Raw genomic sequence first — 22,925 nt, forward strand, 5'->3', positions numbered from 1 at the left:
CCTGCACACCCAGCTCCTCTTCTTATTGAGGGAGAGCAACATTTTGAAGTTAAAGAAATATTGGACTCCAGGAAACATAGGAGTTGAATTCAGTATCTGGTGTCCTGGAAACATTTCCCCCCCTCCCATACTGAATGGGTTGACAAATCTCATGTTAGGGCTCCTAGACTTTTACAAAAGTTCTACGGCAAGCACCCCGATAAGCCTTGAAATTATTTGAAATGTACATATTTATGTTGTCTTTTCTATTGTTTTCTGTTTTTCCTGCAGGGATGATTTCTCTTCCTGAAGGAGGGCCAGATGTCAGCCTCTGTTTCGCTATTCGCTTTTGGCTGCCATTGAAACAGGGGGGGGGGGGCATGGTATTTGGGAGGGGAATATTTGGTACAGGAGAGATTGTTAAGAGGGAGTTTTGTTTTCACCATCTACTGCGCATGCTGATGGCTGGTGTTTAGAGTTGGTCAAGGCCAACCGTCCTGCATACCAACCTGATGATGCTTCTTGGAGATGCAACCCACATGACACCTGAGGGATTTGCAGATTGGACAATGGGGGTTGCCGGGAGAGGGGGTTGGACAAATATTGATATGTATGATTTCGTGCGCTTCTGCCTCAGACCTTGCTTTACTTTGCTGCTATCTTTTCATAACCAGTAAAAGTACTCTTAATTCTGCAAAATGGAGTTAAGTGGTTTCTTTCTTGGTTGCTGAAGGAGGCCGGCTTGACACCCTCTATCATTTCATCTCTGTTAGTAAGAATTAAGTCCAGTACACCTGACCCTGTAGTTCCCTGCTCTACCTTTTGGATGACAAAGTTGTCAGCTAGGCTCGTCAGGAAACTGTTCGATCTCTCACTTGATGTAGAGTTTGTCTCCCAGTTGATGTCAGGGTAGTTAAAGTCCCCGATTACTACTGTGGTGTGTTTCCTTCACACATTAGTTAAATGATTAGCAAAAAGTTCATCTATCTCCTCCGCTTGGTTGGGTGGCCTGTAGTATACACCTATGGCAATGTAATTCTGTTTTCCTTTCATATTAACCCATATGCATTCGAGGAGGTTTTCATCCTTGATTTTGTGGATTTCTGTAGAGATGTAGTGATCTCTTACATATAATGCAACTCCACCTCCTCTTTTGTTAGGTCTGTTTCTTTTGAACATTTTATATCCTTCCAGCAGTATATTCCAGTCGTGAGTTTCATCCCACCAAGTTTTGGTAATGGTAACATCATACCTGCCCTTGTATACTAGTACTTCAGGTTCACCTTGTTTGTTCCTCAAACTTTGAGCATTTGTGTATAGGCATCAGAGTCCTTTATGGTTGACCCTGGGTTTGCTTCCTACATCTCCTGTTTTTATATCTGTTTTTTCCTTCCTTGTCACCACTCCCTACCTCGTTTGATTGGTTGTCTTGGGGTTTTTGCTTGGAATTACCGTATTTTTCGGACTAATAAGACGCACTGGTGTATAAGACGCACCAAGATTTCGGAAAAAGGGGCTGACGTCGCGAAGGCACGACGTGCGATCTTCGTGCTCCGAGATCGCAGTCTATATTTCTGCCGCTGGACAATCCATTCGGACCTAAACCGTCCCACAGAGACGGTGATTGAGAAGGGCACCTCCTGCTGATCTCAGGGACACAGCAAAGTCCCTGAAAGATCCAGGAATAGCCTTTTTTTCCAGCGACTGAAACGCAGCTAATGAAGCTGCTGAAGTTGGGACAGCTCTGGAATGGGAAGAAAGCAGAAAGCGAAAAGAGAAAGTGTGTCGAATTGGTGAGGAAATTTTATTATTAGAAAAAGAGACTACCCCCCCCCAAAAAAAAAATTAAGTTAAATTAAAATTGAAGATAGAAGACTGTAAGCGGCGAAATTAATCTACATTAAACTTAGTGTGTTATCCTGTTTCTAATTTTTTTTTTCATGGATGGAAATTTTGCAAAGGCTCCCTATTTTTTAAACTGAATGGATTAATTTTTTCTTCTTCTTTTCTCACTTTTGCTTACACCTATGGATTAATTTTTTTCCTTCTTTTTTTTACAATGCTTGATTGGATTGATTGGATTGTTTTTGATCTCCATTTAAGGGTTTTTTTTCTTTCTTAAGCTTGGAATATAAAGAAGATAATAAGAAGGATTATAAAGAGGGTTGTAACAACAGGAGGAAAAGCAGTTACACTGCCACTTAGAGGCTGGAGGCTGGATACATTGTTTTTTCTTCTTTCTCTTTGATCACTTGAGATTCAAGGTTCTTTCAGTTTGTTTACTGACAGTGATAGTAGGAAGAGCACAAGTTGTTTATACAGGTGCTTTTTGGGAGTTCTATCACTAGCTACTGGAGGGAAGACAACATTTTGACTTGAAAGATAATAAATGAACCTATTTGAAGTTTATTAAAATAGCCTTGAATCCTATGGTGGCAGTGCATGTAAAATTGGAAGAATGGCGCAGCAGGAAAAAGAAACTGTAACATTGCAAATGATTATGTTTGAAATTCAAAATCTATTAGTTGTGACAGAGAGAATTGAAAAGAGATTGGAGAATATGGAATACAAAAAATTCATGTAGGTAATGCAGACTATGGTCTAGGAATATGAAGTTCTCTTGATGGCACCATCACTTAAGCCAGTGATTTATTTCTAAAATCCTTTGTTCCCTCATTGGATGTTGACCTTTTGTTGGAAGTACAAATGAAAACACTATCTGCGCTCTTTTACTTTCTTGCCAAGCTGCTTATCGTCTCTTGATATGGTTTACAGGTTCATTGTTGTATCATTTGTCCCCACATGAAAGAGGATACTAATCTGTGGGCTTGATTATTTTACTAAGGCTCTCAGTCACATCTCCGTAGATTGATTGTCTGGTCTACAAACTGCTGATTCCGTTCCCCTGAGAAGTAAATCTCCTACCACCACCACTTTTTCTTCGGAAAGCCTGGGCAACTTTTATTCCTGTCACTGGAACACTGGAACAATGTCCCTTCTCTACAGGGATCTGCATGGTTTCTTCCAGGGGGAGGATATGAAATCAATTGCTCAGCTCCAGAGGGGCTGTACTGACTGCACTAGACAGCAGGGGCACTGCTCTTGGTTATTGTTTTCTTCTATGAGTGACATGTAGGTTGAGTCTCAGAATGGCTAGAGTTGCCTCTAGACCAGAGGTGTCAAACTTGCATCATCACATGACGTATTGGGACTTTTTTCTCCTTTGCTAAACCAAGCGTGGGCATGGCCAGTGTGTGATGCATCTGGGCTGCAGGCTGTGAGTTTGACAGCCCTTCTCTAGACCCTTTTTCTTCCAAGTAATTCATTTAGTTTACATTTGGTACATATACTGTATAATTTGGGTCTTCTATGGGCATGGGCACAGACATGGAACATATTTTGCAAATCACAACAGCATCAAACTCTTTGTCCCTGATTATGTTTCTTTTCTTGACTAGTTCATTTAAAAATTAAACATTTCAAAAATTTTCAAAATGCTCAAAAAATGCAAAATGTTTTTCAAGATGTTTTAAATTCTAAAAGATCATTTTACAAATTTCAAAAAAATCATTTTTAAAAAAGAAATTAAGGTTTTTTCAAACATTAAAAAAATTCTACAAGTTCAATCTAAAAATTAAAAAATTCAAACATTTTCAAAAAAAAATTTAAACTAAAATTTTTTATTCTTAAATGTTAAGTCTTTTGGTCCTCTTGTGGCTAATGTTGAAGTAGAATTTAAATGTAAGTGAGGTTGCCCTCTATATATAGTTTGTAATCCACAGATGTATAAAAGAATAACAGATTAATAAAAAGATGAAAAAAAATCTCAGATGAAAATAAAAAATGAAATATCAGCTTGTAGCTTGTGTAAAAGTTTATAGAAAAATACCCTGTTGAGTTTGATCTGTGCTAATACTACTTTTATTTTGTTTTGATACAATATGTTATATTCATAGTAAGAGAAGTGTTTGTTACTTTAAATTAGCCTAGCATCAGAGGAGCATTTTGCTTTTTCCCATTAGTTGCATTAAATGGTTATCCCTGAAAACAACTTGCACCCATACTCAATTGATGAGCTCCAGATATACTGCAACTCTCAGAATTCCCTGCCAGCATGGCTATGGTGACTACATCTGGAAAGCACTAGTTGGAAAAGACCAACACACTGGCAATGCTATCATCAGTGAAGGATCACAAAATGTATTCCATACAGTATACACATTCCTTACTATCTTGTTCTATAAATTGTTCAAAATCTTTGAAGATAGAAGCACAGTGAAGATCATAAAGTGAAGGTACTGGTGCAGCCATTAGGAAACAAAAAAAATGAACTTAATGATTTTACTACATCTGTATTAGAAGATTGGAGTGTGGGGCAGGGAGTGAACAGCTTGGCTAAAGACCTAAGATTGTGAAGGAGAGATATGAACATGGCCCTTCAAATTCTGTGCCACAGGACATCTGAATTTTTTAACTCATGTGAAAAGGAAAAAAACACACTACCTATTGAAAAGTCAGAGATTAAGTGATGGGATTTCTTTGGTCCCTATCAAACTTTTTGTCTATATCCAATCCTTTGTCCCATCTTGACCAAAAGAAAAAAGAAACAAAATGCCACATCTAAATAGTGCAATCTCATTACTTACCTAAGCCAGGCTTCCTCAGTCTGGTACACTCCAAATATGTTGAACTAGAACACCCATCTTCCTTAGCCAGCCCAGCATTCAACAGAACTGGAAGGTACAAGGCTTGAGAAGCCATATTATAAAACTAAAAAGTTTTTCTAGGGTGGCATGCAGAATCTGCCAGACTATTAACTATGCAGCTATAAAAAGGAGTGAAGATTGAACACTCAAATGATGAAATATACATTGCCAGTTTTCCCAGAAATGGGCAAAGCCTAGCTAAGAAATATATCCAGTTTCTCAATGGAGTACAGAAGGTGAATCTGCAAGTTAAACCATGATGTCTCTCCACACATACCGTAAAGGCTCTGGAGAAGGGTATTTCCCTTCCAGCATGTCACATACAGCGATGCGAATAGTCTCATGTTGAATGCACTCATTGTAATTTTTACTGTCTCCTGGATGTCTTTCCTACAAAACAACAACAGCTGAGTACCTCTCCACTTAAAATGTAGAAACAAACAGAAAAATAATTATTTATAACATACTCCACCACTAATATAGTCCAACTATTCAGCTAAAACCAAAGTAAAAATTGAATACAATAAAATCAATATATTTGAAGATATATTCCCCCATATGTCCAGCTTCCTCCTTTCCCATCTGGTATGAATTATTTGTCAGTGATTTTCTTTGTTGTGTTCTATGGTTGTTGATTTTAATTTTTTTAAAAATATTTTAATGTTTTTATGCTGTAAGCTGCCCAGAGTCATTGGAAACGAGATGGGTGGAAAATAAATTTCATAAATAAATATTTACAATCACCATAAAATAACATACAATCTTTCATACAGCAATATAAAAGCTCACACCTATAACCCATTATCAGCCTTCACAAATACACTTACAACAGGATGGCCCTATCTTCTAATTTTATTAACTGTCAGTCTCAACATCTATTCATGATTGAATAGATCATTGGACTGATCTACCAATCAGTCTAGATTACTAAATAGATACATTTTCAAGTATGTCTCAAATACATCCAACTCTTAGTGGGACCAGAGTAAGAAAGGAACATAATTTCATAATAAATGACCCATGCAAAGGGTATGCCGCATCATAAGAAACAACAGAAAAGAAACCCTGTCCTGCTGATCATATTGTATATTTAGGAGCATGCCAAGATAGGAGCTGAGACAGGTAAATGAATGGCTAGCCACAGGGGCTTAAACACTAGTGTGAAAAGTTTTAGTGGGGTTCCAACCCTAAGAGGAAACTACAGGCAGTCCTCAATTTATGGCCAGTTGTTTAATGACCATTCATAAGTTATGGCAGCCTCTGAAAGGGTTGTAAAGTGTTGCACTGTACCCCCCACTCGCCACGATCTGGATGCTTGGTAACCTGTTCATATTTACAACCAGCTGCCAAGCTCCTTGCAATGTGATCACCCTAACCCTATTTTTTTTAAAAAATGAGACCGTAATATGCTGGAAAAACGAAGCACCATATTTGAATGGCATCCTCCTGCCAAGAGCACCTCTGGATACCACAGGCAATCTTAAAAAATCAGAACAGTAAATGGCTGTAACAATTTTTGCTTGGAAATGTGCCCCCCCCCCCCCAAAAAAAGGAGGATAAAAGTAAGCTAGGATAGTAAGAGTACCTTAGAATTTTAAAGGACATGACAGGGAGCAACATCACCTCTTGGTAAATGGGTATTTTGTAACAGGTTATTCTCACTATGGAGTCCTTGGTGCTTCCTGAACTTGGTTGTTTTCTTGGAGATGTTTCATTACCAAACTATGTAACACAGTGCTAGAAAGGAGTGGGCTTTGCTCTTTTTATAAACTAGTGGCTTGTCCTGTCAGTGCTGGTGGGAATGTTCTTGGTGGTCCCTTGATTAGGCTGTTGTTTACTGTTACCTTGTTTGTCTGAGTTGGTAGTTCCTTTTTTTAAACAAAGTTTTATTGGTTTTTTTAACATTTTACAAGGGAAAAAGGTAAAGGAAAGGTTGCAAATTTTGGCAGTTGCGATGTGCGGTGGGTGCCCCCTCCCTCCATACTCATAGTATACATTTACACAAAATTCATTACTAAGTAGTAACATATAGTCAGCATATAAATTCAGTTAGTAATTTCGATCAGTTTATATCAGGTGGATTTTCTTGCTCATTTTTGTGATCTGAGCTTTCTCGGTATTGCCCCATCTCCCCCCGCCGACAGAGCTCCGGCCCCTCCCGTGTCCTGTATGTCTGTTGAAGGATCATCTGGTTTTTCTAGGAGTACTTTGTTTTTTTCCATAAAAGCCTGCGCCTCTATGGGTGTATTAATTCTAACTCTTGTCTCCTCCCAGAATATTAACATACCTTCAGGCATCAGCCACCTGAACCACACCCCCTTCTGGTATAATTTATTTGCTAATTGCGAATAGCTTTTTCTTTTTTCCCTCACTTTCTTGGGGATCTGCTTCAGAATGGTTATCTCCCTATCTTGGTATGTCAAGGCTTGCCCCCTTTGTGCACTCAGAATTTCATCTCTTGTACTTTTTCTGAGAAATTTAATGTGTACCTCCCTGGGTACATTATGTGTTCTAGCGTAGGCTGAGTTCACTCTATAAACCAGATCTATTTCCCACCCCATCTGTTGTTTCTCTTTCTGGATGTATTCAGCCAAAATACTTGTCATGATGTCCCTTATATTTTCATCATCTGCCTCCATCACGTTTTGAAATCTAAGGTAAAAGGACATTCTCTCAAACTCTATTTTCATCTTACCTTACCTTTACCTTTATTTCGATTTTTATACCGCCCCCTCTCCCCAAAGGGACTCGGGGCGGTGTACAGTCAAATAAAACAGATAAAATGGAATACAAACATACAAACATAAAAACATAGAAGAGGAGTCACTACGACACTGTACAAAGTAAAGTAGATAAAAACAGTATATCAACAATCCTAAAAAATACCCAATTAAAATTACCCAGTTAAAATATATCTGCCAGGAGGTATAATAAGGTTACGAATGGTCCAGGCCGGCTAAACGGAACAGGTGAGTCTTCAGTTTTCGTCGAAAGGAGAGAAAGTCGGTGGTGGTTCTGATATCGGGGGGGAGGTCATTCCAGAGGGTTGGGCCCATCACAGAGAAGGCTCTACTCCTAGGTGCCGCCCGTTGGCACATCTGTTAGGTGTCAAGTTCTTTGTTTCCCTTCTGCACCCCTTCCATCCCCTCCCTCATCTCAGCCGTCCCACCCTCCAAAAGATCCAGTCTCTGTGAGTTCTTATTAATTTGGGCCTGGTTCTCTTTAATTTCTTCTTTCATCTCCTTTAGTTGTTTCTTTATTTCCTCTTGTCCCTGTAGGAGTTGCTGGAACATTTGTTGAAACTCCGTCTCTGTAGTTTTAGGTTGCATCAAAGCTGTTATCGTTGATTGTGTACTAGGACTGGAGGTTGCAGATGTCGGGGCAGAGGCAGCAAAGCCAGGCTTTCCAGGAGGTGGTTTTTTAGGTGACATTGTTTATGGAGTAAAGAGTTCAATCAGTATAGAGAATGGTCAGTCAGAGAGGCAGAACAGCCAGGAGAGTCCAGGAGACAGAAGGTCCAGGCAGAAGAGGATTTTTTTCTAATCACCCTGGCAATAGAGCAAAGTTTTTCACTCCAGGGAGTTCAAAGGAAAGCAATCAACAAGAGGTTTGTCTGAGTAGCACGGAGACAAAGACCGGAAGCCTGAAGTTTTAAAGGTGGAGTCAGATTTCACAGTTCATAAAGACAACAGAAGGGTGCCATCTTGCCCTGCCAGCTTCGGGTTTAGAGGCAAAAACAAAGTTTTCAAAGTTCAAAGTTCCCAAAGTTTCCAGATCATCATTATATTATGGGATTAAATCCGAAAATTCACTTAGTAAGGGCGTGACATCATGGGTTGGTTCTCCCCCTCCTCCTTCCCCTGGGGCTGAGAGAGAATTGTTTCAAACCGCCTGTCCGAGGGGGGGGGGAAATCCCCCTCCCTCCAGCCGCGCCTCTCCAAATCAAGCCGAAAGGAAAAAACTTAAACTGCTGACAGTTTCTTCAACTTGGTAAGGGGAATGGAGGGGAGTTTACGCCTCACCGCACCGCAGCCGCGTCCTTCTGCTCTCTTTTTCTCCGCACAGCCTCATAGCGAAGATGCCGGAGTGTCTCCCCATCGTGCTCCCCAGTGCCTGGAGCGAGGCGGGGGGCCCCCCGCCGGCCGCCGGCGATCCAGGGATCCCCTGCGGTGCCGCCCCTCCGGCAGGAGCCTCTACGGGGCGTCCTGTGCCCCCCAAGGAGTGGGGGAGCCCACCGGGGAAGTGCGGGGCGAGCAAGACTTGCCCGTCGCTGTCAGCCGCCGGAACCGGAAGTCCAAACTGCCCTGAGTTGATAGTTCCTTGATTGGGGTATTGTTTATTTTTTGATTGTTGGTCTAGTATTAATCTTATGAATGAAGGCAAATATATGTGTCCCAGGATAATGTTGCAGGATCCAATCTGGATCGGTCATTGAGACCAGAGGTCTAGTCTTCTGAGTTTTTGGACTCGTGCTGGAACCCATCCTCAGGGAACTTCTCTCTACCAGAATGCACACATTGTACAGATTGGATCTTCGTATTAATCTTAGTGTTGATCTCTGCTTATCTGGGTGTTGATTGTTGTTGAGGTGTTTTGGCTTTTTTGTTTCCTTTTTGACTTGATTACCTTTTTTCAATGGTACCTAGATGTTGTTTATCTCTGTGTGCCTGTTGATGGATGTTTTGTGTGAGTGCCAGGCTTCCAAGAATTCTCTAGAGTTTTTGGACTTGGTCTAGGATGGTGTCTCCCAGTTGAAACTATGGCTAAGTCTGTCTAAGTCTGTGTTGTGAAATTAAGGAGCTTTCATCACGCCTTCTGACAGCTAGTTGGTGTTCATGGATGCACTATGCTAGTCTTCTGCCTGTTTGTCCTACATAGTGGCTGTTACAGTCCTTACATTGTATGTTGTAGATTAGGAGTCCCCAACCCCTGGTTTGCAGCCCGTTAGGAACTGTGCTGCACAAGTGAGTGAAGCTTCATCTACACATGCGTGGGATCTAGGTAGTGCATGAAACTACACCCTCCCCACTCTGTGGAATTCCTCCCCCCTCCCCCGGAACCAGTCCCTGGTGCCCAAAAGGTTGGGGGCTGCTGTTGTAGATGATTTGTTTTTTCCGAGGCTGCTGGGTCTTTGGGTTTACTTAGGATGTTTTGGAGGGCTTTAGTTGGTTTGTGTGCTACAGTGAGGAGGAGGAGGAGCTTCAGGAGGGAATGGCGGCCAGCTTGTGAGCTCCGCATGATTGCGGGGGGCCTCCCTGATGGGAGGGGCGCTGTCGGCCCTCTGTTCCATCCTGAGGGCCGGAAATTTGTCGACGACCACCCCAACTTCGCCCTGGCCTTGGGCTGGACCACCAGGGTGGTCGGATAGCCAGACGGAGAGGCAGAAACGCGCTAGCTGGTGCTGGGGCTGGCGATTGCCAGCTCGTGTGTAGAACGGAACGGAGCAAAGCAGAATGGAGCAGAATGGAGCAGTGCGGCGGCAGCCCGAGGAGGAAAGGAATGCCAGACAACCCATGCAGCCCAGGCGGCGAAGGTTTGGCAACGGCGGTGGTGGAGGTGGTCAGAGACGCTGAACGCCAGACCTTTCGGCCGCCATGAATCCCGGACCAGCGGGGGGGCCGCGAGAGGTGAGAACGAGGCCCGGGGCGCCAAAGAACGCTAGCAGATCAGCGGGAGGACTGCAGGGAAGCTCAGGGAAGCCGAGACGGCCTGCGGGCTCGGGAACAACAGCCCCGGGCAACCGGGTTGCCGAGGAGACAAATGGCCACTCATGTCTGAGACTGGATAGAGACGCTTGGGAGACTGGTGGCCATTTGCTGAAGGTCTGACTTTTTACCCTTCCATCCTTGCTGACAACTTCCCTCCCCTGTTCAAATTACTATCTTGACTATGGCTTACCTTAACGCCCTGCTACAAACTGCTCCCTAGTACCACCTTGTTACAAACTGCTCCCCAGTACTCCTTGAGACTCCACCTGTAGACCATTCTGGCTAGCCGGCTAGCTCACCAACCTACCCTTTCCATCCAGGGTAAGGACAACCATCATCTGCATACCCCTTTTGTGGGGAGCCCTGGCTTACGAACAAACCTATGATTTTAACTACAGCACCCGAAAATGAGCTCGCCCCTATGACAACTTATGAACTCTATACATTCAAGGTCAGACCTACTACTACTGCGAGAGTCCCCCCTCTCGCAGGTATGGCCCTCAGACCTTTCAAGGGCCCACCTTGATGACGGGTTTGTTAACCCAGAGAGGTGGAGGAAGCGGAAATTAAGGGGGCTTTTAATCAATCGTTTTTTAACAGTTTTAAGGGGTTCCAGGGCAGGGAGGAAGGGGATTCAGGCCAGGAGGGAAAGTAGAGCCAGGCAAACAGGTGTGGTCGGGAGGGGAGGGAGCGGAGTGGGGGAGGAGGGGGAAAATAGCATTTCAGTACAGGGCTCTGTCATACCAACGGTCGTGGGGAGGGGTGGGTGCGAGGACAGACTAAGAACCTGCAGTCGGTTGGGAGACCGTGGTTGTTGGTTACACCCGGTCGCTTGTACCAACCCCCGCACTCTAGGTGGCCAGGATCTACAGAGCCAGGGCCTGAGGCTGATGTTATGCAATGCGAGGTCCGTTGTTAACAAGGCCCCCCTCATTAATGATCTGCTCTTGGAGGGGGAGCCGGACCTCGCAGGAATAACAGAGACCTGGTTGGGCCACGAGGGAGGTGTACCCCTCATGGACATGTGCCCACCAGGCTATCGAGCATTCCACCAGCCACGGGCCCAGGGTAGGGGCGGTGGGGTAGTGGTAATTATCCGGGAAGACCTGGAGCCGAGAGAGTTCACTGTGCCACAGACATCCGGGTGTGAATCTCTTGTCGTGAGATGGGGCCCAGGGAGACAATTGGGCCTGCTGATTGTATACCTGGCTCCTCGCTATACATCAGCTGCCCTGCCTGAGCTCCTCGAGCTGATCGCAACGGTGGCAGTTGAGACCCCCAAACTTTTAGTTATGGGGGACTTCAACTTGCCATTGGTGGGAGAAGCATCCGAGGTGGTTCGGGAGTTCATGGCTTCCATGACAGCCATGGACCTGACTCAATTAATTCAGGGTCCCACACACGAGGGAGGCCACACACTGGATCTTGTTTTTGTCTCTGACCAGTGGACGAGTGATCTGGGAATAGGGGACTTAGCCATTACTCCCCTGTCATGGTCAGACCACTCACTTCTCCGACTTGACTTCCCTGGTGCTACCCCCCGCCGCGGGGAGGCGGAACCGGAATATCCTAGATGGTTCCGCCCCAGGCGCCTGATGGAACCGGACAGGTTCCAGACGGAGCTTGGGCCACCTCCTGTAGACCTGACCCACCCCCGGATAGAGGACCTAGTAGCCGCCTGGAATAATGCGGCCGCCGGGGCCTTAGACCGGGTGGCGCCTTTGCGGCCTCTCCTGCGGCAATGAACCACCCTGGCCCCTTGGTTTACCGAGGAGCTAAGGGTGATGAAACGCCACAAGAGACGCCTAGAGAGCCGATGGAGATCCTCCCGTTCCGAACTTGACCGAACACAGGTACGAACCTACTTAAGGACATACCTTGTGGCAATAAGAGCGGCCAAACGTCGACATTGTGCCGCCCTTATTGCGTCCGCAGATCACCGCCCTGCCGCCCTGTTTCGGGTGACCCGCTCTCTTCTATCGCAGAGGCCGCGGGAAGCCCCTCTACAGGGCAGGGCAGTGGAATTTGGGAAATATCTGCAGGATAAAATCGCTCAAATCCGGAGGGAATGGGTCTCCCTCAGTGGGCTAGGGGGGGACGCCCGAGGCGAGTCTTGAGAGACCATCCTGGGAAGAGTTTGACTCTGTTGCCATCGAAGATTTGGACAGGTTGCGTGGGCGACTACGAGCTACCACATGTTCATTGGAACCGTGTCCCTCCTGGCTTGTACTGGCATCCTGGGAGGTTACACGAGACTGGCTCTTGGGACTAGTGAACGCTTCATTGGGTGAGGGGTCCTTACCGTCTGCCTTGAAAGAGGCGGTTGTGAGACCCTTACTCAAGAAGCCTTCCCTGGACCCAACGGAGCTAGCCAATTATCGTCCTGTCTCCAACCTTCCCTTTTTAGCGAAGGTTGTAGAGAGTGTGGTGGCCCAACAGTTCCCACGTCACCTGGAGGAAAATGATTATCTAGACCCGCGCCAGTCCGTCTTCCGACCCGGGCACAGCACAGAGACGGCCTTGGTCGTGTTGGTAGATGATCTCTGGAGGGCCAGGGATAGGGGTTGTTCCTCTATCCTGGTCCTATTAGATCTCTCAGTGGCTTTTGATACCATCGACCATGGTATCCTACTGCACCGGCTGGAGGGGCTGGGAGTAAGGGGCACCGTTGTACGGTGGTTCTGCTCCTACCTCTCCGACCGGACGCAACGTGTGTTGGCAGGGGAGCAGAGGTCGACCCTGAGGCCTCTCACCTGTGGGGTGCCGCAGGGGTCGGTCCTCTCGCCTCTCCTGTTCAACACATATATGAAGCCGCTGGGTGAGATCATTCGTGGTTTTGAGGTGGGATATCATCTGTACGCTGATGATACGCAGCTGTACATTTCCACCCCGAACCACCCCAACGAGGCCGTCGAAATGATGTCCCGGTGTTTGGAAGCCGTACGGGTCTGGATGGGTGACAACAGACTCAAGCTCAACCCCTCCAAGACGGAGTGGCTGTGGCTTCCGGCCCCCCGGTTCAACCAGATGATCCCATCTCTGGCCATTGGGGGCGAGCAACTGGCCCCCATGGAGCGGGCATGCAATTTGGGCGTCCTCCTGGATGCCCGGCTGTCCATGGATGACCATGTGGCAGCCGTGGCAAGGGGGGCGTTCCACCAGGTTCGCCTGGTGTGCCAAATGCGCCCCCTATTGGACCCTTCGCACAGTCACTCACACGCTGGTGACGTCCCGCCTAGACTACTGCAATGCTCTCTACATGGGGCTCCCCTTGAGATGCACCCGAAGACTACAGTTGGTCCAGAATGCGGCCGCGCGGGTGATTATGGGGAGTACTAGATACTCCCATATAACACCTCTCCTGCGCGAGCTGCACTGGCTCCCTGTGGTCTATCGGGTGCGTTTCAAGGTGTTGATTACCATCTTCAAAGCGCTCCATGGCACAGGACCTAGCTACTTGCGGGATCGGTATAGGTATAGAAAATTTTGACAGCTACATCATGCGAAAGGTGGAAATCCCCCCAAATCTCACAACTTTTACAGAAAAGAAAAACATCAAGAATTTAAAGATAAACATTAGCAGATTTGTTTTACATTATATCATCAATATATTCAATCATCTTTTATGTCACTTCCAACAATTACATTATAACAACAATTGCAATAATGTTTCAAACTCATTTTTGCGACCTGAGTCTTTTCACTGTTGCATCCTCCCCCCGTCTCCTGGCGGAGCCACGGCCCCTCCCTCCTTCATGTCTTGTGTACTGTCCCCTATTTCATCTAGGAGGGCACTATGTTTTTTAATGAAGGCCTCCGCCTCCGCAGCTGTATTGATTCTAATTCTTCTGCCCTCCCAGAAAATCAACATTCCTTCTGGCAATAACCATTTAAACCAAATTCCTTTATTATATAATTTCTTTGATAAAGAGGAATATTTCTTCCTCTTATCTCTTACTTTCTTCGGAATTTGTTTAAGAATGGTTATTTCTTTGTCTTTATATTTTAATGGTCCCACCCTAGTCTTTCTAAGAAATTTAACATGTATTTCCCTTGGAACATTGTGTGTTCTAGCGTATGCTGAGTTGATCCTATAAATCAAATCAATATCCCACCATAGCTGTTGTTTATCTCTTTTAATATATTCTGCTAAAATTGTAGTCATAATCTCCTTAAGGTCTTCATTCTCTGTCTCTGGCAAGTTTTGAAATCTAAGAAAAAAAGACATTCTTTCAAATTCCATCTTTATCATATGATTTTCAAATTCTATATTCCCCTTCTGAATTGTCTTAACCTCTTCCCTCATCCCAGTCGCGTCTTCCTCCAACACACCTATTCTCTGTTTATTTTGTGTTGCTTGTTGTTGCGTTTCTCTGAGCTGGTCGTTTAAGTCTGCCAGTTGTTTTTTCAGTTCGTCTTGTCCCTTCATAATAGTTTGAAACATTTGGGCAACAGATAAATCCTTTGAACTGTTTTCAGTTGTTTTAGGTTCTAAAAATGAAGCCAATTGTGTCTGTTGCGTAATCGGGCTGGACGTAGAAGATGTCGGGGCCGAAGATGCCTTACCAGGCGGTGGCTTTTTAGAACCCATATTAAGTTCCGCGATAGCTATAGTCTATACAAGAGAAATGGCGTCTGTGGAGAAATACAGCTGGGAGAGATCGTGAGGCAAGCAAGCCCAGAAGAGAAAGTTAGTCTTCCTATACAGCTCCACGCCAGGTGATAAAAATCAAATGTTCCAAATCCAAGGGAGACACGTGAAATGAGAGGCTCCTGGAGATCTCTAGGGTGTGGAATAATACAAAGCCAGAAATTCTTTCAAAAGGGAAACTTCATTCATAAAAGCAAAGGAGGAGGAGGAAGTTGGCCATCTTGGCACCGCCTTCACAGGAGATCAGAAAGCAACATGTCCAAAGTTTCCATAAAATAGTTTAAAAGAGTCAACTCAGCAGTCATCTCTTGCAATTGTAGCTAAAAGTCATTCTCCCATTGCTTAGAGGAGGTGAAAGTAACTTTTAACTCTCTCTCTCTCCTCCGAGAGAGAGGGATATTCCGAATGCCGCTTTTCCGAGGGGGGTGGTGGAACCCCCCCCTCCAATCTTAATGCTTCGAAGGATTGAAACCAGAATTTAAAGAGGCTGCTGTTCATAAATTGAGTAGCTTAGAAAGAGATTGGGGGAAACTTCCCACCTCACCGCATTTCTGCTGTAACATCCAATTGATTATTTCCTTCCAGGCTCCGCTCGGCGAAGGCGCGCAGCGACATGACAGTGCCGCCGCGCACCCCCCATGCTCTCCAGCTCCTGGGGCAAAGTTGAAGACCCCCCTGTGGCTGCCGCCGATCCAGGGGGTCCCAACGAGCCGCCCTGCGGCAGGGAGCCCCTCCAAGACCCCCTGTGCTCCTAAAAGGAGCCCACCGAGAAGACGAGCAGCGGATGCACACGTCCGTCACCTTCGGGGACCGGAAGTCGTCTCCATGTTTTGTTTTCTTCCCTTGTGAATTTTATTCCTTTGAAGATGTTGATAGTTTCATGTGTCTTCTTTAGTTGTTCCTTTTTTATTATGACAAAGGTGTCATCTACAGACCAGATCCATACTTTGGGTTATATGTGTGGGAACACTACAGGTCAGTGATGGCTAACCTTTTTCTAAAGGCGTGTCAAAATTGTGCATGCACACACTATTGCGTGTGCACACATACCCCACCCCCCCTACGCATGCGAACCCCCCCCCTGCACATGCACACACAACACCCCACACACCGGGGGGGGGGAGTTTTCACCCTCCCCAGGTTCCAGAGGCTTTCCTGAAGCCTCGGGAGGGCGAAAACGGACTCCCCGGCCCTCCGGAGGCCCTCTGGAAGACAGAAACGGATCATTTCCAAACTTCCAGTTGGCCCATTAGGCCCGTTTTTTGCCCTCCCATTACAGTCTTTGCTGTGATTCAGAAGCAGACAATGATGGTGAAAAGGTGGATTTTAATTTGGAACCTAAAAGGAACAGGTTAAGAGATCAAAGTCTACTGTACACCCAGAGGAGAGTGCAAAGCAATTTCCTCCCTCGCAGGAAGTACTGAATGAAAGACATGCAAATCATAACTGTTACTTATAGCCAAATCAGATCACTCTACAAATCCAAATAATAGTGTAAATAGAGGAAAATGGGGATCCACAAATGCAGTCATCTTTTCCCTCAGCCAGCTTCTCCATTGCAAAAGGCAATTGGTGGATTTGCAAAAGGTTGAATGGCTCCCATCCTGGAAAGACTCTAAATGTATCCTTTTCTCTTTCAAAAGTTCTACTATTGCCAGCATGCGGTTCAAAATGAAGCCTTTTTTGTGCAAATGTGAGATCTTCCTATTGTGTGTGTTTGCTGGAGAGAGCAGACATGCACAACTGGGGCTGTCCTGAATAATCTCATTAAAATCCTAAAAAAAAAAAAAAAGCCATGCACAGAATTGCAGCCACAGGGGGAAAAAAGTGAATGGAGGAAAAGACTGGACTTGGAGAGAAGAGACATTATTTGGATGCAAATAAATTGATTCTGATGAGTTCTGCTGTGTAGCGCAAACAGACTGCAATTCCTTTGTTCTCCTGATGACATTGAGAAAATACAAGCATTGGCAAAGTTTTTCAGCATTGAGAAAATTGTCTTTATATAGACCAGGGGTGTCAAACACAAGGCCCATGAGCCGTATCCAGCCCGCGATGTGGTCGGATCTGGCCCATGGGGCTGTCCTGGAAAATGTAAGGGGCCATCCTGTGTCGCTTCAGCCCAGTCTACCCAATGCAAAGAGGAAACATGCAGCACTTTTGGGAGTGGCGTCAAAGTGGACACTCCCACCCAGTTGGCCACTCCCACCCATCCAGCCACGCCCAGTGAATGACATCAAGCTGGCCATGCCCACCCAGTTGGCCACATCCACCCAGTCGGCCATGCCTGCCCGGCCCCCCGAGGTCAACCAGAGCCCTGATGTGGCCCTCAATGAAATTGAGTTTGACACCTCTGATATAGACTGAACTGTTTTTCTTCAATGCTGACTGCATAGTACTTTTTACCATTAACAGAGCATACTTACACAGACATAATTGCAAAATGAATTACACACAGATCTGATTGCATGAGTGTTCTTTTTCCCTCTCTCTTTCTCTAATGAATGAAATGGAGATGTGTTTGCAAGGGTGTTCTTTTTCCTTTGCTTTTTCTCTCTGCATATTCATAAGAATGTATAAGGATTCCAGTCTTTTTTTAATATATAAAGTTTTTTTATTTTTTCATTTTCATAACATATAATCACATGTATACTATTACATAGCCAACATCGTACTGTATTATTAAATGTTTACATCAATTCATCTTACCATCAACTCCCAAAAACAATTATTGGCTCTTCTGCTCTCCATACACCATATTTGTCACTTTCTTCTCCCTCTCTCCTCCCCCTCCCTACCTCCTTTCTTCCCTCTGTCATCCTTCTCTTCTCTACTTCCCTTTCCTCTCTCCTTCTCCTCTCTCCCCTTTCCACTCCTCCTTTCTCTCCTCCTCTTCCCCCTCCTCTCTCCTATCCCTCTCTTCTTCCCTTACTTCTCTCCTCTACTTCACATTCTTCATCTCATTTACTTGGTGTATTTCAGCTTCTGAGCAAGCTCCATTTTATGTTGATGGTATTTATAATTCCTTTTCAATATGCATATTTAATTTTAACATATATCTTCCTCCTTCTTTAAAAAAAAATAGAACAAAAAAGTATACATATATACACACACACACCCAGCCTAATTTTGGCCGAGATGTAGATCTGGTTACAGTCTTTACCAACTAAATCATGAATGAATTGAATACATTTTTAAAAAAATATATTGAATGATCCTGAGACAACTGAGTAAACATTTTAAAAAGTTCTTTATAACTATTGTAAAGTTTTACAGCAAGATCGTAAAATTTTATTACCTAGATCATAAATTGCCCTGAACTGCTTTTATTACCCTGAACTGCAATTATCATTCTACCTTCTTTTGTGGATCACAAATAGCCAGAGTGCAATATTTTTTATTTTTAAATTTCTAATACTTCTAAATATTTTGTGGATTTTTGTGGGCTACCTTGTATTATCATATCATATCATATATCATATATATCATTATATGTTATGTTATGTTACGTTATGATATATTATTACAATCTTTTTTTACACTAACAACAAGCTGACATTTCTTTCTTTTTTTCTTTTACTCTCAGCTGAGATACTATTTTTATATCAAAAGGGCACTATCAAGATTAGCTACAGGAGGGATTAAAAAGAGAACTTTTTTTTTTTAAACAAAGTTTTATTGTTTTTTTAGGAAATAAAAAAGGAAAGGGGTAATGGAAAGGTTACAAATTTTGGCAGTTGCAGTGTGCGGCAGGTGTCCCCTCCCTCCATACTCATAGTGTACATTTACACAAAATTCAGTACTCAATAGCAATGTATAGTCAGCATATAAATTCAGTTAATAATTTCAATCAATTTATGTCAAGCAGATTTCTTACTCATTTTTGTGATCTGAGTTTTCTCGGTATTGCCCCTTCTCCCCCCGCCAGCAGAGCTCCAGCCCCTCCCGTGTCCTGTGTGTCTGTTGTTAGATCATCTGGTTTATCTAGGAGTGCTTTATTTTTTTCCATAAAGGCCTGCGCCTCTATGGGTGTATTAATTCTAACTCTTGTGTCCTCCCAGAATATTAACATACCTTCAGGCATCAGCCATCTGAACCACACCCCCTTCTGGTAAAGTTTCTTCGCTAATTGCTAATAATTTTTCCTTTTCTCCCTCACTTTCTTGGGGATCTGCTTCAGAATGGTTATTTCCCTATCTTGGTATTTCAAAGCTTGCCCCCTTTGTGCACTCAGAATTTCATCTCTTGTGGTTTTTCTGAGAAATTTAATATGTACCTCCCTGGGTACATTATGTGTTCTAGCATATGCTGAGTTCACTCTATAAACCAGATCTAATTCCCACCCCATCTGTTGCTTCTCTTTCTGAGTGTATTCAGCCAAAATGCTTGTCATAATGTCCCTTATGTCTTCATCATCTGTCTCTACCACATTTTGAAATCTAAGATAAAAGGACATTCTCTCAAATTCTGTTTTCATCTGTTGGGTCTCAAGTTCTTTGTTCCCCTTCTGCACCCCTTCCATCTCCCCCCTCATCTCAGCCGTCCCCCCCTCCAAAAGATCCAGTCTCTGTGAGTTTTTGCTGATCTGGTCCTGGTTCTCTTTAATTTCTTCTTTCATCTCTTTTAATTGTCTGGATTAAATTTTTTTACTTTTATTCTCAGCTGAGATACTATTTTTTCCTTTTAAGCTGAGTTTTTGTTTTACTTTGGAAATTTTATTCATCTGCCATTTTGAATACATGTGTGGTTTACAAACTATATCAAAAGGGCACTATCAAGATTAGCTACAGGAGGGATTAAAAAGAGAACTTGAACTCCTTGAAAAAAGAGGTGGCTCAGCAACCCATCTGAGAGAAGGAGAGACAGCCGAGCTGAGAGACAGAGACAGCCCAGCGACCCAGCCTGACACCTGAGCAGAGCCAGTGCAGTGTAAACCAAGGCCACTGAGCAGTGGTGAAAAGGAGCTAGGTGGCAGCAGACCAGCAGCTTTGAGCAACACAGCAGACCTTGAGCAGCAGTAGTGCAGAGTTATGTGGCAGAAGAGCAAAGCGCCACGAGCAGTGAATAAGACCAGCGTGGTGGACCAGCAGTAGCTGAGAGCAGAGCAAAGGACCAACTGAGAAGTGGTGCCCAACTACCAATGCTTATGAAGGCTATAATAGCTACAGAACTTTTTCAATTTTTCAATCTTTTTCAATTTTAAAATTCTTTTTTCAATTTCTTTTTTCAACTAAACATTTGAAAAAAAATTAATTGTTTAGAATTAGGAGCACAAGTGGTGTTTTCATCTATACTTCCAACAAAAGGCCAACATCCAATGAGAGAGCAAAGGATTTTAGAAATGAACCACTGGATTTAAAAAGTGGAGCCATCAACAGAACTTCGGCTTCCTAGACCATGGTATGCATTACCTACATGAAGGGCTACTGGCAAGGAATGGACTGCACCTCACAAGAACTGGAAAGAATATGTTCAGAAAAGACTGGCTCATCTTATCAAAAGGGCCTTACACTAAAATTGAGGTGGAAGGGGGGGGCAATCTTCATGACCTTTAGAAATTAATTCCAAGCAAAAACCACTAGATAACCAATCACATAAGGAGGAAAGGAGGAAAGAGAAAAAAAGAAATAAAAAAGAAAAGAAAAACATAATGAAGTACAAATTGATGGGAAGGATGAAAAACCTACCATATTTTTCGGAGTTTAAGACACACCTTTCCCCCCCCAAAAAGAGGGTGAAAAACTGGGTGCGTCTTATACACTGACTAGAGCATTTTTGGCCTCCCGAAACCCTGTCACCTTCACAAAAATGGATGTGCATAGGGTTTGGGAGGCCTGCAAAGTGCTCCTGGGGGCTGGGGAGGGCAAAAACGGGCTGTTTTGTGCTCTTTTATGCCCCCCCAGCCCCCCAGGAGCGCTCTACAAGCCTCCTAAAGGCTATGCATGCCCTTTTTTTGGCAAAACAGGCCCGTTTTCACGAAAAACTGACATTTTTTTCTCATTTCCCCCCCCCAGCCCCCCCCCCCCCCATGAGGTGTGCAGAGGGTTTGGGAGGTCTGCAGAGTGCAAAAACTAAGGACTAAGGTAGGGGCCCTTTAACTCCATTTCATTTGAACTTTCCTGAGGCTGGTGATTGGAGCTGCTGGATACAAGGGAGAGTCAGAGAGACAAAGAGGACTAAGGTAGGGGCCCTTTTGAACTTTCTGAGGCTGGTGATTGGAGCTGCTGGATACAAGGGGGGAGTCAGAGAGACAAAGAGGACTAAGGTAGGGGCCCTTTTGAACTTTCTGAGGCTGGTGATTGGAGCTGCTGGATACAAGGGAGAGTCAGAGAGACAAAGAGGACTAAGGTAGGGGCCCTTTAACTCCATTTATCATCATATATCTATAAACCAAAATAGCAATAATAAATTCTGGATTAGTATGCTTGAGATTGTGATTTTATTTTATTTCAAAATGACCGGCTTACTTCAATGTAATAGCTGTTTTGCACCTGTCTTTCGCAGTACTCTTTTCAAATTTGGATACTGTCCCCCTTTGTAAACAAATTACTAGTCTACATAGACAAGATTACCTATCTAGAATCTCTAATCTGTGCTCTCCAAGCAGAAATTAGGTGTCCAATTTGGCCATTCCACTCTACGCAGATGCCATGCTACCAGCCCCCTCTACCGCAAAGATCCTGCAGGAGAAGAGCAGTCTGTACAACCGTGGGATCTGGCAGGGTGAGAGCTGTGAACCATAAACACAAAGCTTTTGCTGTGACCCAGCATAACAGATATAGCGCCCTTGCTGACCCTAATGGGGACACTAAAGAGAAAGGTCAAGGTAGTTGTGATAATGATGACTCAAATAAGCAGGAGATCGTGGTCCAAAATGAAGAACTTTCTTCGGAAAGGCGAAATGGGGAACCAGGTATCACACGTCACACAAGAAGAGCAAAGTATCCAAAAAGAGAAGTCACCTTCTGGTTGGTGATTCAATCGTAAGGGATGTAAATTTAGGAAAGGATATGGAGGTTTTAAAAGAGGTCAGGTGTCTGTCAGGTGCTACTGCCAGCAGAGACAAGAGACGTATTGTTAAGATAGTCAAGATTGCCAGTAAGGACTGTGATGTTGATGCTATTATACATCTTGGCACAAATGATCTGTCCCAAAAAGATGTACTTTCTGTGAAGAATGGTTTCCAGAGCTTGGGGTATGAACTTAGTAGTATAGGTTGTAGGCTTATCTTTTCAGAGGTTTTACCAGTATATAAGGAACAAAAAGGGAAGGGCCAGCGTGTAGCAGAGTTTAATGTGTGGCTAAAGGAGTGGTGTAAAAGGGAAGGCTTTGGTTTTATTAGTCATGATGTCTGCAGCTGGTCCAATGAAAAACTGTACAAAAGAGATGGTTTGCACCCATCCAAGAAAAGGACTGAGTTACTTGGCATTAAATTCACAGATTTTCTGGATAAACATTTAAACTGAACAGCGGGGACAGAGAATTAATTGATACAGAACATTTCTGTCCCCAGCAATCTAAAATTCATAGGGTTATCAGTGCATGTAACACAGATGTTTGTGCGGGTAAGATTATCACTCCCGCTGTCAAGCAAAACCAAGCATTTAATAGTGAGTGCAATACCATGTGCATGAATCATACAAGTGGCAAGAAAATAGGGGCAGTCAGGCATAACACAGGTTATGTAGACAGTAAACACAGGGTCAATCAAAATGGACTCAAATGTCTATACACCAATGCACAGAGTATGAGGAATAAACCGGGTGAATTAGAAATTCAAGTAAATGAGGGCAGGTATGATATTGTTGCCATTACAGAAACTTGGTGGGATGAAACTGACAAATGGAACATACAGCTAGAAGGATTTAAATTATTTAAAAG

At 44.1% G+C, this 22,925-nt stretch overlaps 1 protein-coding gene across 3 annotated transcripts in view; it reads right to left on the reverse strand.

Annotated features, from left to right (window-relative positions):
• LOC309400473 (ubiquitin-conjugating enzyme E2 Z-like) overlaps nt 1-22,925 on the reverse strand; it is an 85,695-nt gene that overhangs the window by 14,432 nt on the left and 48,338 nt on the right. For 2 of the 3 annotated variants that reach the window (XM_081968989.1, XM_081968990.1), the window contains exon 5: nt 4,963-5,075. The exons of the other annotated variant lie outside the window; for it this stretch is intronic. In XM_081968989.1, the coding sequence (XP_081825115.1) occupies nt 4,963-5,075 (113 nt within the window). The remainder of the gene's footprint in view (nt 1-4,962; nt 5,076-22,925) is intronic. 3 annotated transcript variants of the gene reach the window in all.

The sequence above is a fragment of the Natrix helvetica genome (genome assembly GCF_964273705.1).
Source record: "Natrix helvetica genome assembly, chromosome: W".
Taxonomy (NCBI): Eukaryota; Metazoa; Chordata; class Lepidosauria; order Squamata; family Natricidae; genus Natrix; species Natrix helvetica.